Below are 16,983 nucleotides of genomic sequence, written 5' to 3'. Positions count from 1 at the left end.
GGAGTGCCACCTAAATATGCAATCAATGCAATCACTACCTGAAACAAAAGGAAAGACCTGAACATAAGTGTCAAACTCAGTTTCAGGCTGTGTCATAAATCGAAGGCATATGTGAAAATATGCCTGAGCATAGCTCAAAGTACGTGCAGCGTTATGGCCCCAAAGCACACCAAAACTTCCTTTTGTTTATTAGGGAGGATTTGTGGTCGGACTGGGAAGGCACCGTGAAGCCCACGACGACACAATCTTACGTGCGTGACCTTTAGTGTCCAGGGTAGTTGGGAATGAGCAGTCTTTTGAGGAGTAACACATGGAGGTGCTATCATGCTGTGAAACTGCTTTTGCCCGTGCTGGAGGCCTTTTCTTGCATCAAAGACATTCTCAACTCACAGGAGGCAAAATAATGTTACCCAGTGTCAGCAAGCAAAGGGAAAGGGGAGGCGAGGGTGGAGAGGGGTTGGCCGGGTAAGATTTTTGGCTCGTAAGACTAACGTTATGAATCCAAGCCCACAAGCAGCAGCGCATACAAATGGAAACAATGCATCCTGACCTAAATCCAGTTGAAAATATTTGGGGGAAATCTGAAAAAAAAAAAGACTTGTGGCTCTCCAGCATGGAAAGAGTTTTTGCAAGAAGCTTCGAGATGGTTACAGTCATCGCTCAAAGAGCTTTCTGCTGTTTTTTTTAAGCACTCAGCACTCCCCAGGCCCGACCATGACTTAACTGAAAATATCATGTCGTATTTTTTTTCAACGATGCAAACCCCGTAAGTGGATTAGGTACAAGAGGGCCCAGACTGTTGGGCAGCTTTGACCAAAGACAAAGACTGTAGCTTTTACCTTGTGTAACATGTTAAATGTTACACCAAAGAATAGATTTTCTTGGAATTGAATAATATTGCCAGATGAATGTTTTTGTGAAAACCCATGGGGCAGAAAGAGGATATTTGAGGTCTACCGTCGTCACCATCATGACAATTTTGAGTTAGCGGTGACGTTTCATAATCAGAATCCTACCCTATTGAAACTATTTGATTTAGGGTTCAAGTAGGGCAGGGACCACGAGTAAATCTCCAGGAAATTGACTTGAGTCCATTTTTGAAGTTCTCTGAAATCACGGGAAGGTTTTATAACCTTTATTTCCTAAGCTATTTTCAGTGTGCTCCAAAATTCAGGACATTTCAGAAATAATCGCCCCTGCGTTACTTTGAATCAACTTTTGGTTTTAATATGTCATCTCGTACTATTTATTTGAGGGTAAATAGGGAAAGAGGTTTCCGGTCTTGATAAAAGATACTAGACAGATATTCATAACATCGCTCTGCAGAAGCATACAAGTCAATATATCTTTCTGAGGAGAATAAGGAATATTACATTCAATCATTAAAAGTCTCTTCTAAACCTCACATAAGAAGACATGGTCATATTTATTTTCGATCCAGCCTGTTGGCCCTGTTTTTTTATATCCTCCATCCAGTTATGTCCCAGACTTGAGTCTTTATTATGTACAAGACATACAATAATCAATCAACAGTGCATATGATGACCACAAAAACATTTTTACCTCAAGGGAACTATTTTTCCCGGAAACCCTCCTGATAAAAAGGTGAAAGGTTAACTATATATACAGCTTGTTTTTCCTTCATGTGCTTGATCATGTGATATCAGGCATTTTATTGCATAGCAAACTCATGTCGCAAAATGTAACAAACTTAAATTTTCCCCATTCGGATTTCAACGCTGTCCGTGTCCTGCGGTCAGTACAACTTGATAATACTTGCTTTTTTTTACCGCAATCTGATTTATGTCCCGGGAGGCCAGGCACTGGATGTTAGTGTCTGGTGCCTGAACGCACCATAATCTCCATCACAGACTTAATGAGTTTAATGTGCACTCCCCCTCAGCCTCTGAGCTTAAAGGCATGCGCCGTGGGCATAATGGCATATAAGCAAGGTGCCGTGTTCCATCGCCTCGTCTTAATGGCTGCATCTGTGCTACCCTTGTGATTAAAAAGTCACAACAAATGCGAGTCTGTTGATTTTGCTTTGGCAAGATTCCATGACTCTCTTCTGGAATCGCTTGGAAGGTGCTAATCCGACAAAGACCCGACCTCAAGTGCATTGCAGCCACAAACATATCAGTCTAGTCGTTAGGACTCGTGTCTTTGTGTCTTTGACCATCTGGTGGCAAAGTCATTACACCAACACCTGATGTGCATCTGGGGAAGACGGAACATAGATTTGTAAACAAGCGGTGTGCCGTCACGGCGTCTTAAAAGTCTGGAAGCAACATGTTGCCGAGCCGCTAAGCCGTCTAAAAATAGCAACATTATTTTTTTAGTGCCTGATTGCGGCTCATGTTTTTTTTTGTCCTCAAGACATGATCCATTAACATTAACAAGCGGGCTCCTTGCCAGCTATGATGAACGCCCGTATACACCCTCCCAGTCAAAAGTAACAGTGAGGCAATCCATTTAGTTGAGATAAAATGATTGCTCCATAGAGGTGAAGTCTGAAATTTGACCTGGCCAGCCTGAGACCGTATTGATTAAAGACACACCCAAAATATTTTTTGAGTATTTTCCAGTTTGTAAGGCACATCGAAAAGCCTTGATATTCTTGAAACGAGCACCCTGCACCTTATACGCAGGTGCACCTTATGTGAAGTAATATTGAGCCACAACAGGTCTAGCAACTATTGTCAGCAGCTACTGACTCCATTTATTGGAGAGCGCCTTATACTCCGGTGCGTCTTATATATGGAAAAAGTTTGAAAAGACACCATTCATTTGAGGTGCGCCTTGTACTCCGGTGCGCCTTATACAACGGAAAATACGGTATGTTAAGGTGACAGTAGAGCCACATCCATTTTTCTATAATGCTTATCCAAATCAATATACAGTGATACCTTGGCTTACAAACTTAATTGGTCCCCAGACAGTGTGTAAGGCGAAAAGTGTGTATCTCAAAAATTAATTTCCCATAGGAAACCATTAAAATGAGAATAATCCGTCCCCAGAAAACATAATTTTCTACTTTCTAATTTTCTAAGCCTTGAAACTACACAAAATATACATTATTTCATGTATAATAGATGTGCTATGGTATTATAATTAAAGAAATAACCTTCTTCTTTCACCATCTTGAGGAATGATCCTTTGTAGGTGCTTTCTCTGTGATAATTTTATCTAGTTCCTCATCAATTGTGTTCTGTTTAGCTGGGTTGATAGCTTTTTGCATCAAGTGTACAGATGGCTTGTGCGGGTTGTTTGTGGAGCCTCATTGAGGGATATTTTACCCTTGCAGTCTACACTCTGCCTTTGAACTATCAAAGTTCAAACTCTCACTGTCGTCTGCCTGTCTCATTAATGTTTAACCCCCCCCCCCCCCCCACTGCTGCGTTCTTGACCAATCACGTGGCACTAACCGAAGACTGGGGGCGGGGAATAGAGGACGAAAAAACAGTCGGCTGCCATTTTGTTGTTAGAAGAACGGGCTCGTTTGCGGATGACACATCACTCATTGAGGCAGCTACGTGTACGAAAAACGTTCGTATGCCCAGGTAAAGTCCGTATGCCAAGGTAAAATTTTCATAAATTTAACGTTCGTAAATCGAAACGTTCGTAAACCAAGGGGTTCGTAAACCGAGGTGTCACTGAAACAGTAAACTGGGATGATAAAAGCGAGTGGTTTATCAGTTGCGAATGAAGCTAGGTATGTTAATTATTTCTTATCGTCTACTCTTTACTCACAAACTGATGACACAGCATCACCCAGATCAGCTTTGTACTGTCTTACTCATCACATTACTGCCCATTGTATGTTTAATCACCGTTCAATGAGATAAACACCTGGCCGACCTAGCGTGTGCGTGTCACGCGAGATCACCCTAAAACCTACGCCGACACATAAAGCAGTTCCATTAATCCTCCAGATAAGAAGATTGACGAATTAAAGCTTCGGCATCCTCCAACCTTTAAACAAATAGGTTGTGAATGATGACATGTTTGTTGTTACGACTGAACGAGATCATGAAGATAATCCAGCAGATCTTTATCGGCTATGCACAATGTTGCAGTCGTGTGTGTGTGTGTGTGTGTGTGTGTGAGCGTGCGTGTCTCTTTAGCCAATATTGTCCCTGTATTCATATATTTCGTGTGCAGTGCATGAATTTAAGGATGTCCAATTTTTACTCAATTAAAAATTACAGACATTGTGCGTTTTAGAAGAAGCTACTTGGTTCAGTTTCCTTCTATCAACAGAGTATCTGAAACACGTACTGCACTTGAAGTGAATAAAAACTTCCAATATACAGTACAGTAATCCTTTGCGACTTCCCTGTTCGATTTTTCGAACCAAAAAAAAGGCCACAAATGGCACAGAACGTCACTACAGTACAGTGATACCTCGGTTTACGAACACCTTGGCTTAGGAACTTTTCGGTTTACGAACGTTACATACAGCCCGTTCTCATAACAGGAAAATGGTGGCCGACTGTTTTGTCCTCTATTCCCCGCCCCAGTGTTTGGTTAAAGCCACGTGATTGGTCAAGAACGTAGCAGTGAGGGGGCGGGTGGGTTTAAACATCAAAGAAACAGGCAGATATATAGTGTAGACTGGAAGGTTAAAATACCCCATCAATCAGGCGCCACAAATAACCCGAACAAGCCATCTGTACACTTGACGCAAAAAGCTATCAACTAAACAGAACACAATTGATGAGAAAAAATGTTAAATTATCACAGAAAAAGCACCTCCAAGGGATCATTCCTCAAGATGGTGAAAGAAGAAGGCTACGGTCCTCATCAAGTGTTTAATGCTGATGAAACCGACCACTCCATTCAATCAAGCCATCAACGACCATCACAAAGGTAAATAAAACGTCTTCATGATTATATAAAGTAGAGTTTCTTCTTTAATTATAATACCATAGCACATTTGTTGTACATAAAATAAGGTATATTTTGTGTAGTTTTAAGGCTTAGAAAATTAGAAAGTAGAAAATTATGTTTTATGGGGACCTGGGAACAGATTATTCTCATTTTAATGGTTTCCTATGGGAAATTCATTTTTGGGATACACACTTTTCGCCTTACACACTCTGTGAACCAATTAAGTTCGTAAGCCAATGTATCACTGTACATGTGAGGTTAGTTACATCGCGGTTTTTCGTCTGTCGCGGGTGGTCCCTGTCCGCATTTACCGCGAGGTAAACGATGGATTACTGTACAGTGATTAAAAGAAAACAAATCTGCCTTTGTCATTTTTTTAAGATACTTTATGGAGACCCTCCCTGCATGGGAGATCTAGAGAGAGCAAAATGGGGGTTTTGAACTGCGACTGTACGGGAGTCTAATATATTGCATTTTTTTCATGCAACTGTGTTCGTGCGTGTGCGTGGGTGCGTGCAAGGACCATGTCTGCGGTTCCACTTCGGTCTCCTCATAACGCCCCGCTCCCTTGAAAGCAACCGCCCAATCAGAACTCAGGAGGACGTCGGGGGGTGTTGACCGAGGGGGGGTGGATAGCTGTGGGGGAGGGTCACGTGTGTACACATTGTAACGCTCGTAGCTTCTTCCTGAGCGGACTGCCCCCTTTTTTCAGAACAAGCCTAGTCCCAAAAAGTTGATACTAGTCGAGTGCTACGAATGGAGTCCAGCAGTGTTTGTTGTTCTGTTTTCTAAGGAGTTAAAGAACGCAGGTCGTGTTTTATTTAGCAAATTTTCTCCTCCAAATGAAGCCATTTAGAAATGCCTGTGGAAATGCTACATCCTGACCCGATGCCACCGTAGGTTGCGTCGTTCTGGAGCCAAGTCTCAAACGTCTCTGGTGAGCGGGGAAGGGGGGTGGGGGGGTCCAATTTTTTCACTCTGATGTTTTTTTTAGCCTACAAAAGTTCCCACACACACACACACACCCAAAATACAAAATTATTTTTTGTTGGGTCTTTTAGACGCGAGAACTAGTAAGTGGGGAACGGTTTGAAATTGCTGACTAAATCGTGACAGCTAGCTACAATTTATCTGTGGCGTCAAGTGCGATGGAGGTCAACGTAGTGTTTTGTTTGTTTTCGTTCCGTGTTCGATGTAGCGTGCAATATATTTAACATTTAAAAAACTACATTATGCAATTCTGAGCAAGTTTTAAGTTTCATTTTATGTTCTGAACATAGCTTTAAAGTACCCTCGAGGTGCTATGACATTTGAAACTGTGTCGTTTAAGATCGTGTTTGTTTCAAACCCATTTACGCCAAGCGTGTTCATATGAACACAGATAAATTCATTTTAGAAGGCATTAATGTTGTTTCTTGCCTCATTAATTATTAACTATATATAATTATATTATTGTTAATTATATACTCAGCTTTAACCTATTTGATACTCTGTTTTGATTGTATTTTAATTTTTGAAAAATGCATTTATCTGCGTTCATATGAACGCGTTCGACGTAAATTGGTTAAAAAGTCTGCGAATACTTGGCTTTGAATACCGCTTTAAATTCTTTAAGTGTATGTTTATACTTGCTGAGTTATATTTTATATAGGTACATACTATATTTTGGTTACATAATTTCATTCAACTGTCGGATTAGCATCTTTTTTCACATCTGTTGTCATAGTTGCATGTATTTTACATTCAGTTTATGCGACCGATATGCTGATGTCGAGTTAATCAATATACTGTACAGTGTTGTGTAGCATAGTTTTTACAGTTGGGTCCTGAGTTGTTAAACCTTGACTTGATGTGAAGTCTTAAAAGATTAGAAGCAGGTCCAAACTAATTCTGAAAAAAATTGTTTGCCATGGCAGAATAGCTGTAGTAGTTGTACCTAATTTTGTGTCCCATGAGCATTCTTAGTGTATTAAATTCATCCTCTTCATCCCTGTAACATTGAGGGTCTCAAACTCATTTTATGATGGGGACTTCTGGAGATAGTCCGATTTTGTTTGGACCGGGTCAAGTATTAAAACAAAAAAAAAAAAAACAATTAATATTATGATGCTGGCCAGGAATCACCCATTTGAGACCACTGTTGCAGTGGTGTTTAAACTCTGCCCAACACAACAACAACAACAAATATATAGCATCAATAAAAAAAGTAGTAATAGTAAACATATGACTGACATTGAAATTGAAAGCTGCAATTTGACCAAAAAGTTAAGATGTAATCTTCCCTCTCAACACATTAAATGGCGCCTGAGATTTAAGATCCATCGCCACCTGCTCTTCCGGCCTCAACTTTAACCACGTGACCAAAGGCGACATGGGGCATGTGTGAGGGCGCGGCGGGGCTTGTGGCTTAAGTGCGCTTAAGCCTGCTTTGTAGTGACCGCTGAACTCTGACTTCTGTTGACGGCCATGACTGTTGCAACGTACCGAAAGTTGTCGGAGAAATGTGACCTCTGATTGATGATGTGATAGTAGTTGAGGATCAACACAATTCTTTGTGAAATTGTAGTCATTTTATTGAACAAGTCTCAAGAAAACAAACACTTGATGCAGCACCCAGCCCAATTGACAATCTCATTTGCCGACACCCACGTCATTCACCAAGCCAGGCCTTGCCTGTTATAGCCTTACGCACTCACCAAGTCACATACAATAATACACAAGTGTACCAAAATTCGAAATATATAAATAATATAAGAGCACTCCATTTGCTATCCTTTCTGTCAAAAGTAGTTGAATGACAGAATTCTTCATCGAATAAGAATATAATGACTCATTTTTAGCAGCAAAATACAATGCACAATTAGCCTTGAATCAGCTGCCTCATTATTATGACAAAACAAATGTTATTAGCGGCTTAGAGAATAGTTTTGAGGAGCTTTACATACTTTGTGATTAAAAAAAAACATTTTTCTGAAGTAGTTTTGTGGTAGCAATGCGGTTCTTTTACTGTAAATTATACACCAAGGCGATTGCTGGATGTCTCAGTTTTCCTCAACTCCTGTCACTGCTACCCAGCCCGCAACATTTGTGAATATGACTCACTTCATGTTTTCGTTTTGTTTTTTAACTTTCTGTAGTCGCCCTGCCCCACTGCCTGAAGTCAATCATGTGACATAATCCACTCATTTCTCAGAAGGCTCTTAAAATTCCAGTAAGCACATACGTACTGTAAGACTCGGGGGCGTGGGGCTTTGCGTGTCACACGCAGTATAACACGGTTCCTTCCGCGTGGGGGTCACTCTTACTACATCATGTTTGGTGGGGCCTTCGCCATCTGGGAAATATTTCATTCCGCCACTCCTGACGTCAAATCGTACAAAAAGTTCAGACTGGGCCGGACAGCCATTACGTGTGAGGAGAACTAATTCAAAATGTCTTCCTCGTGTTGTTTTTGCCAAGACTTGAAAACGGAGTATGCTTTTAGTGTCAGTCACTTTGCAAAATTGGCGGCCACTTGGAGGTGTGGTCCCAAGCCAAAAAAAATCCAAGATGGAAGCGGTAGAAGACATTTCAGTGTTTTGAAACGTGCTTCATTCGCTGTTGAGTGCAACACTCGATTCAGCGTGTGTTATTTTAACCCTTTTGAGTACAGCGGTTACGACAGTGGACAGCCAAACATGTTGTCATGTTACAGGGCGCATGAAACTGTTCAAATTGTGTCGGAATTCCAGTTTGAGAGAAAAAAAGGAGAGTTTTTTTTAAATTGTGCGGCGAAAAGAATGGCAGATAGAGAATGAAGAAGTGTTACATGGCACCCAGAAGGAGGAAAATACAAAGAGGAGTGTTGGTCAAAGATAAAATAGAAGAAGCTAGGCTCAGTATTCGCTTCAACAAGTTGCAAATTCTTTCCCTTGTCATTTTTTTTTTATTTTGGTGAATGACTAGTGAAACACTTTCTGCAAACAATTTTTAAGATAAACACATGCTCCGCCTTTTTTATAATAATAATAATAATAATAATAATAATACATTTCATTTATAAGCGCCTTTCAAAACTCTCAAGGTCACTATAGTAGAAGCGCAAACTCCCTATTTGGTATTTCTGTTTTGTGTCACAGTCGCAGAGATAACTCAGTGTGGAACAAACGGAGGAAATATTGTGCCAATGTGGGTTTAACTGATAGCACAGGTGTCAAAGTCAAGGCCCGGGGGCCAAATCTGGCCCGCCACATCATTTTATTCCGCCCGCGAAAGCAAATCAAACGTGAAATTCCATGTTTGCTAAAGTCTGAACCAAAATTTCAAATCATCCTATGTAAACAACAAACAGTCATTATTTTTTACTTCAAATTTGAAAACTAGTTATTTCTTAACTCATTCACTGCCATTCTTGTTGACAATTTCCCCTTTGTGATACAAATGTGTTGACATATCGACTCCCGTTAATAAAAACAACGCCGTAGCCTCCTAATGAATGTTCCAATAATGTTGCGCAATGCAGTTTGCATACCTGCCAACTACTCCGGTGTTGCCGTAATGAGTACGATTTTCAATATCCCATTCTGGGTTATGGTTTATAAATGAAAATTAAGGTTTTCAATACAAAACAAGTCAAAAATCATCAAAATAGTAAATACCCAACGTTCATTCAAAACACGAGATCGCTAAGGATTATATTTAAATTTAAAACAGGCGATTGGCACAGTGCCAACTGTAAACTTCCTTTAGATGAATTGCGCATATGCGTGCTACGTCTCTTTCCTGCAATCGAGAGTCAAAAGTTAGCATTGTTTTTATCATTGTCATGTAATGGCATCTGTCGCAGAAAAAGCAACAAAAAGTGTGAAATCTAAAATAAAACTACAGTCTTTTCGTGAGGAATACTCCCAAGCACTTCCAGGAGTTATACTTCGGTCAAGAATATGTAAAATACTTTTCTGGTTTCAGAAGTTGGCAGGTATGAGTTTAAGAAGCCTTTGGTGGAGCGGGCTAATAGCTGGCTAATTGCTGAGCAAGGAAAGTGCTCGTAAATGATTCACCCGTGTGTGTTTGCATGTGGGCCGAGCAGCGCCGTTGTGGGTGAAAACAGAACTTTTGTCGACAGTAACTAGAGACGCTCTTCCTGCTGACCCTGTTTCCAGTCCAAATGCTTTGAGTACGAGTCTTAGCCATGGGCTCATTAGAGTCAGTTGGACTGGTAAGGAGACAGACTGACGTCTCTGCCTTCATTAGGCCAAAACACGAACCTGTTGGTAGTGGCTCTTGCGTAAGTAGAGGAATAAGAATGCTTCTCCCTTTTAACTGGAAATGCGAGTCATCCTTCTGAAAACAAAGCAGCTTTCCTGCACTTTGTTTAGAAGATTAGCATATGTTTTGCCCCTGAGTTTATATCCTCATGATCAGAGGGGGAAAGACGTCTCTGTCTCCCTTTAGAAGCCCAATCTGCAAACGTCCAAATTAAGCTCTGCGAAAATAAACAAGACACAGCACTTTCGACAACTGTGTCCTGATCCCCGACTCCGCTCCCGGTCATTTTTCCTTGACCTCGCCATGAACTTCCAGACGCTTGGAGTGTACTTCTTCAGTGTAGTCTGCTCTCACATTTTTCACTCTTGATGAATCGAGTCGACACCGTCTGTCAAGAAGATTCAAAGTGCTTTACACTCACTCGCCAGAAATTCTTCACATACATCAGTCCATGTTGTCAGCGCAGGATTTCTCACAGTCTCTGCTCCCGTGTCTGGATTGGATTGGATTTACATTTATTTGTCTCTCAGTTGAGAAATTTATATTTCACTGCAGCAAAGTCACTTACTGGACCACGTTTTTTACATGCTCTCGTACTTCACACCCTGATGGTAATGATACCATCAGAGCTGTTTGGTTCCCAACAGCACAATACGATGAACTCGGACAAGCCGGACATAAAATGGCATTGTTTTAGACCATGTGGAAAGCAGCAGCAGGCCCGCATGTGACAGTGTGACAGACGCCGAGGTGGAAAAGGATCTCTTAGAGGCGTCAAACAATTCACTTTTGTGTGGCGCTATGGCTTTCTTCATTTCCTGTTGCGCGCTGGTGTGAGACAGACATGCGTTTTGAGATGTTCATCTTCAGCGTGTCAGACAAATGGAAGGAAGCGTGCAACTCTAGCTTTCACAGCAGGATGTCCTTGTGTGTTTGACTGCATGCTGCGGCTTGTTGTTTGGATGTTGCCATTTTAATGCCTCAACACTAAGTGTCATCTGGACGGAAAGCGTCACAATCTTATCTCGCATCAAACCAAATCTCATTAGCAATTTTTTCTTGTGCCATCCCGACTTGAATATTTGTGGAATTTGTCATTTGTAATCCACTGTGGTTCAAACGGAGATAATAAACGCGTCCCCCTGTCCCCTAATCATCTCTTTGTATATAAAAACGATTCAAAACAAAAAAATCTATTACCGCCCATTTTCAGGGATGAATCTGGGCCAACTTGGTAACTCAGCTCCAGGACCAGCGCCAAGTCTATTACAATTAACGCATATTGCTACATGACCTGCACCACATATGACCTACTTCTGTTATCATAGCCAAAGAAACAAATGCAGTTACCGATATCGAGCCATAATCACCTTGCATTAGTTTCGGCGGATTCCAAAATCGTGGTCGAGGTTATCGTGGGCTTTTCCGTGATCTGCCGGAAATTGCTGAAAGGGCGAATTGAATATTCATTTCCCCCATGGTGCATCACAGTACTTACATCGAACATGGCGGATGGTTGCAAAATGAAGCTTTAGAACAGGAGTAAAACTCTAAAAGACATTAAAAACAGGCAGAAAACAAACATATTTTTGTTTTTTAAGAAACAGTTGACAAATTCTGCGCCGGGTAGTGGCAATTCGTTGCCGCAACATGCTGTTCATGATCACATTTAGTGGCTAATGGGAATTATTTCAGAGCTGTTGCAGCACATTGGAAATCTTCAAAGCAAACGCGTGTTAAAATAGACACGAGTAAGAAATATTGTGCTAATTATGTTCTCTTTGTCTTCTCTGGAATACCGTCAAATATCAAAATACAGGATTGATTGTGTAGTCACTAAAGAAAATGTTAAATATATATATTTATGTATGAATACATTTGTTGACCTGACTTAAAATTATTTGTTTATCGATGAAAAGGTTTCTTCAGCCGTCAACTGTACTTCTTTGAAGGTGTCGGACGTTTCGCTCCCAATCCGAAAAGCTTTGTCAGCGAACTAAAAATTTGCTGGTAGCTTTGGTCTAAATGTATATATCCCTAATGTTCATAGGTGGCGGTGAAACGTCCAACCAACACCTTCAAAGAAGTACAGATGATGGCTGAAGAAATCTTTTCATTGATGGACAATCCTGTACGACTGAGAGCTTAAACAGACGTGTTTGTTGATATATCATAAAAATAGGTTTCACTCCAATAATAAGTTTTCATTTGCAATTTAGAAATCTGATGGTCCAATGAATGTACTTTGGTTTATTTCAATCCGTTGTGTATAATTTTGCAATAAAGTTAAATCGGGCTCCATCTTTTTTAGAATGTAGCTCCCTGTTCAGACACAACGGGGCCAAATGGCCCCCGATGCATCCCTGCATTTCATTTATGTTTTGAATCGGTTTCCCTCATGTAATCATTTGCCTTAATATCCCTGCAGTCCACCTCGTCCGGGGTCCAGCGATGTGGATCTGCATGGTTTACAACGAGACGGAAACCAGCGTGGACTTCCGCCTGTGCCAGGACTTTGGTCTCATCCTGTCCGTGTTGTCCTTGGTCTATTTGCTGGTATGTTTCCCCTTGGGCCTGTGCTACAACATGCTGCTGGTGGCCGTCAACCTCTCCAACAAGGTATCCATGACCATGCCCGACGTCTACTTTGTCAACATGGCCATCGCGGGCCTGGTGCTTAACGCGGTGGTGCCAGTGGAGTTGCTGAGCTCCACCTTCACCCGTTGGCACGCTTGGGAGTACACCAACGAGGTGTACATCACGTTGCTCATCCTCTTCAACATCTCCTCGCTGGTCATCATGTACTCCACCACGCTACTCAGTCTGGACTACTATATCGAACGGGCGCTGCCGCGTACGTACATGTCCAGCGTGTACAACACCAAGCACGTTTGCGGCTTCATCTGGGGCGGCGCCGTGCTCACCAGTTTCTCCTCGCTGCTCTTCTACGTGTGCAACCACATCTCCACCAAAATGGTGGAATGCTCCAAGATGCAGAACAAAGAGGCGGCCGACGCCATCATGATGTTCATCGGCTACGTTGTGCCCGCCGTCGCCGTCCTGTACGCCTTTGCGCTCATCCTGCGCATCCGGAAGGAGTCCACGCCTTTGGATCAGGACTCGGCCCGTTTGGATCCGTCAATCCACCGGTTGCTGCTGGCTTCCGTGTGCGTGCAGTTTGTGCTGTGGACTCCGTATTATGTGACGCTCCTGGTGCACACGGTGGGCGGCGTGCCGGGCTACGCGGGCGGCTCGCGCTACCTGCCCACCTATTATTTCCTCCGTTGCGTGTCCAAGCTACTGGCGTTCTCCAGCAGCTTCGCCATGCCACTCATGTACCGCCGGATGAACAAAAACTTCTCCAACAAGCTACGGCGACTGCTGTCCAGGCTGCACTGCCGCGACCAGTCGTGTCCGCACGAACGCTCCACAGTGCAGCAAGTGGTCACGTGAAGGTCCCCCACCCCCGCCACATTTTCCCTCACCGGCACTTGTTTCACGCCCTCATCCAGAGCCAGTATCTCGCCGCCGCCACGCCCTTGCCGCGTTATAGCGCGACATAGCAAACTGTGGAATTTCCTGTCCCCTTCCGGAGCGCGAGCCGACCGATCCAAGAAACCACTAAGTGCTGCCATTTTGTGTGTGTGTGTTTGCGAGGGAAGCTCTCTACTAAGTCACTTTGGCCGCATCATCAACTTTTAGCTCCTCAGCATTTCAGCGGCCTGACATCCTGGCAATGTGATCAACATGCGAATGTCGCTTGCACATTCAATAAGCTCTTCAATATGACCTATCTCGTCTGAGTAAGCGCTTGGAATACACCATCATGCGACTCTGAAATGGAATCCTCGCGCATCAGCTAGCTATGTTCTCAACGCAAGAAACAAGCTGCTTAGCCTTTCCACAAACTCAAACACGAAGGTCTCTTGTCAGAACTTCTTTATTATTACGTTTTGGCATCGGAAATAAATGTTGGCATGGTAGAAAAAGTCATACAGGATGCGTAACCCTTGATGTGCGTTAACACTCTTTGCAAGTGTCTATTTTTGGCACCCTAGGGGGTTAAATTTGTAGTTAGCCAGCATAGGATATGTGCTATAGAAAATAAATGTATAATTTAATTCAGACGCTCCCCAACTTACGAACCTTCAAGTTACGAATAACGGTACATACTAACATTTTTTGCGGGTACAGTATGTCGAAAATATGTCTGTGTAAGCTCTCAGCCGTACAGGAGTGGTCCATCGATGAAAATGTTTCTTCAGTCGTCATCTGTACTTCTTTGAAGGTGTCGGACGTTTCACTCCTCATCCGAGAAGCTTCATCAGCCAACTAAAATTTTCTGATAGCTCTTGGGTCTGCTTTGATAATCAAAGCTTCTCAGATGAGGAGCGAAATGCCTTCACAGAAGTGCAGATGACGACTGAAAAAACCTTTTCATCTATGTCGAAAAATGTTCAGACCGACATGCTGTAAGTTAGATTTTGTATTGCGCTCCGTTTTTTTTGGCCAAGCTCGCTTGTGATTGGCTGCGTCGAGTAAGGAAACAGCTTTCCCAAGTTCACACTCCAAGAGTACGCGATGCATAACAAAAAGTAATGGCTGCTGGCATGTCATTCAGTCATAACGTGCCAGCAGCTTCAGTAATGGCTTACTGAAGACCCAAGGATATATGTCGTCGTATTACAGTAGGTATGAATTCATTATACGACTGTTAGAGCGTCTGTGTTATAGACTTACCCGCTTAGTGTTTGACTTCAACATACATTCCACGCAAAATATAGCATTGAAGCAACTTACGAACAAATTCACCTTACGAACGGCCGCTCGGAACGTATCTTGTTCGTAAGGTGGGGGGCGTCTGTAAATATGTCGAATTTTTGCACGCCAAAAACTTATTTCAGCTCTCTTTTTTCTACAATGCCAAAAATTATTCAAATCCCCCCCAATGGCTGTTACCTAGAAGTTGGTTTGCGCGATGGAGATGTTATTTCAGATTCCGTTTAGAAAACTGCCTTCATGTGTAAATAACCAGACCCCCTTGTTGTCATTCAGGGTCGACACAAAACCGCTTTACCTCATCACGCGGCAACTCATCAAATTTCCAGCAAGAATTTGCCTCCAGTGTAACTTCCTCACACATTTTTGTTCCCACTAGCATTTATTTGCTACCCAGGCTGCTAATTACAAAAAAAAACATCGAATTGCGGAATCTTTATTTTGAGTTTGAAGCACTTTGATTGTTTTATAGTGCGTGCACAAAAAAATGTGGCAAGCTCTCCAAAGTCAAACACACAACTTGACTTTCAAAAAAAAAAACTTTGGGAGGTTCTGATGTTACATCAAAACGGGAAAACTGTTTTAAATTTGGTTTTATTCATTTTATCGCATGGCATCCATTTTTAGAAACTCTAAATGTGCTCTTATGTGATTTGACCGCATTTATAAAAAAAATAACACTTATTTCCCATTGGTTAATCATTAGCTGCTCAAAGTCCAGTGTGGCTGCACAGACAGTTCTGCATTCCTTAAATTTTGACTGCTGCCCATTGAGCCCCTCCTCAAAAATACCACATCATAAGATCCGATTATGTAATGTTACTTCAAAGAACGTCATCTTGAACTTGAAGAAAATTGCTCCATGTTGGGATGAATTAGTTCAGTGTTGTTTTTTTTTCCTTCCTTCCTCCCCCCCAGCATGTTTCTTTACCGCCACCTGCTGGATAAACACTTTCAATTGTACGGAAGAGGATTAGGGCCATTGAATGATAAAATAAGGTTGGCAAAGATTCTCACTTTATTCTCAGAATTCTGATTTTAAACTGAGAATTATGACTTTAAAGTGAGAATTATCACTTTAAAGTGACTAATCTCTGAATTCTGACTTTAAAGTAGCCGATTTCAGAAGTTACTTTAAAGTCTGAATTTTCACTTTAAAGTCAGACTCTTAACTTCAAAGTCAGAATTCTTTAAAGTCAAAATTCTGAAAATAAATTCAGAATTCTCACCTTAAAGTCAGAATTCTGAGAATAAAGTCACTTTAAAGTGAGATTTTTTTTTTACTTTCAAGTCAACATTGTGAGAATAAAGTCATAATTCTCACTTTAAAGTCAGAATTCTGAGAATAAATTCAGAATTCTTACTTTCAAGTCCAAATTCTGAGAATAAATTCAGAATCCCTGCTTTTAAGCCAGAATTCTAAGAATAAAGTCACTTTAAAGTCAGAATTTTCACTTTAGTCAAAATTCTGACAATTCAGAATTCTCACTTTAAAGTCAGAATTCTGAGAATAAAGGCACGTTAAAGTCAGAATTTTCACTTTAAAGTCAAACTTCTCAGAATAAAGTCAGAATTTGGAGAATAAAGTAAGAATTCTCACTTTAAAGTCAGAATTCTGAGAATAAAGTGAGAATCTTGCCAACCTTATTTTTTTTTCTTCTTCTTCAGTGGCCCTAATCTTCTGTCTTAGATTTAGTATTGATTTCAGCCTCCCAAATTCTCAGTTCTATCATATGTTCATACTTCAACAGCAAAACCTCATAAGGTCCAATTGAGTCCACTTATGCTCCCCCCCCACCCCCAATGCTACGTATGGGTGAATATGATGCAAAATGAATGTGTATATATTGTTGAGTGAGAGAGAGAGATATACTTACTTTAAGGTGCTCTTCCAACATGTACAGTATTTTTATTGTACTTTTTCCCCACCTCCCACCCAGAGATTTATCTAGATTCTCTAAGTAATCTACTGTCATTTGAGTCAAAGACTGAATAAATCCTAAACTAACCATGAGTACCCCCCCCCACTCGTCTTCCTTGTCTTTTTGTGTACAGTTGCACTGTGGC

At 41.5% G+C, this 16,983-nt stretch overlaps 1 protein-coding gene across 1 annotated transcript; it reads left to right on the top strand.

Moving 5' to 3' along the window:
- Positions 1-5,574: 5,574 nt before the first annotated feature.
- gpr146 (G protein-coupled receptor 146) lies at positions 5,575-16,930 on the top strand. The gene is made up of 2 exons (XM_089018275.1): positions 5,575-5,827; positions 12,566-16,930. Exon 2 carries the CDS (start codon positions 12,589-12,591, stop codon positions 13,588-13,590), a length of 1,002 nt encoding a protein of 333 aa, XP_088874401.1. The 5' UTR covers positions 5,575-5,827; positions 12,566-12,588; the 3' UTR covers positions 13,591-16,930.
- Positions 16,931-16,983: the final 53 nt, after the last annotated feature.

This window comes from Hippocampus bargibanti, linkage group LG17 (assembly GCF_051943395.1).
Source record: "Hippocampus bargibanti isolate YZ-2025 linkage group LG17, ASM5194339v1, whole genome shotgun sequence".
Taxonomy (NCBI): Eukaryota; Metazoa; Chordata; class Actinopteri; order Syngnathiformes; family Syngnathidae; genus Hippocampus; species Hippocampus bargibanti.
Note: the sequence above shows the minus strand (reverse complement) of the source record. Positions and strands in the feature narration are given on the sequence as shown.

What these genes read in the sequence shown, in the direction of transcription:
- gpr146 (XM_089018275.1), top strand. Translation starts at nt 12,589, where the DNA reads ATGTGGATCTGCATGGTTTACAACGAGACGGAAACCAGCGTGGACTTC.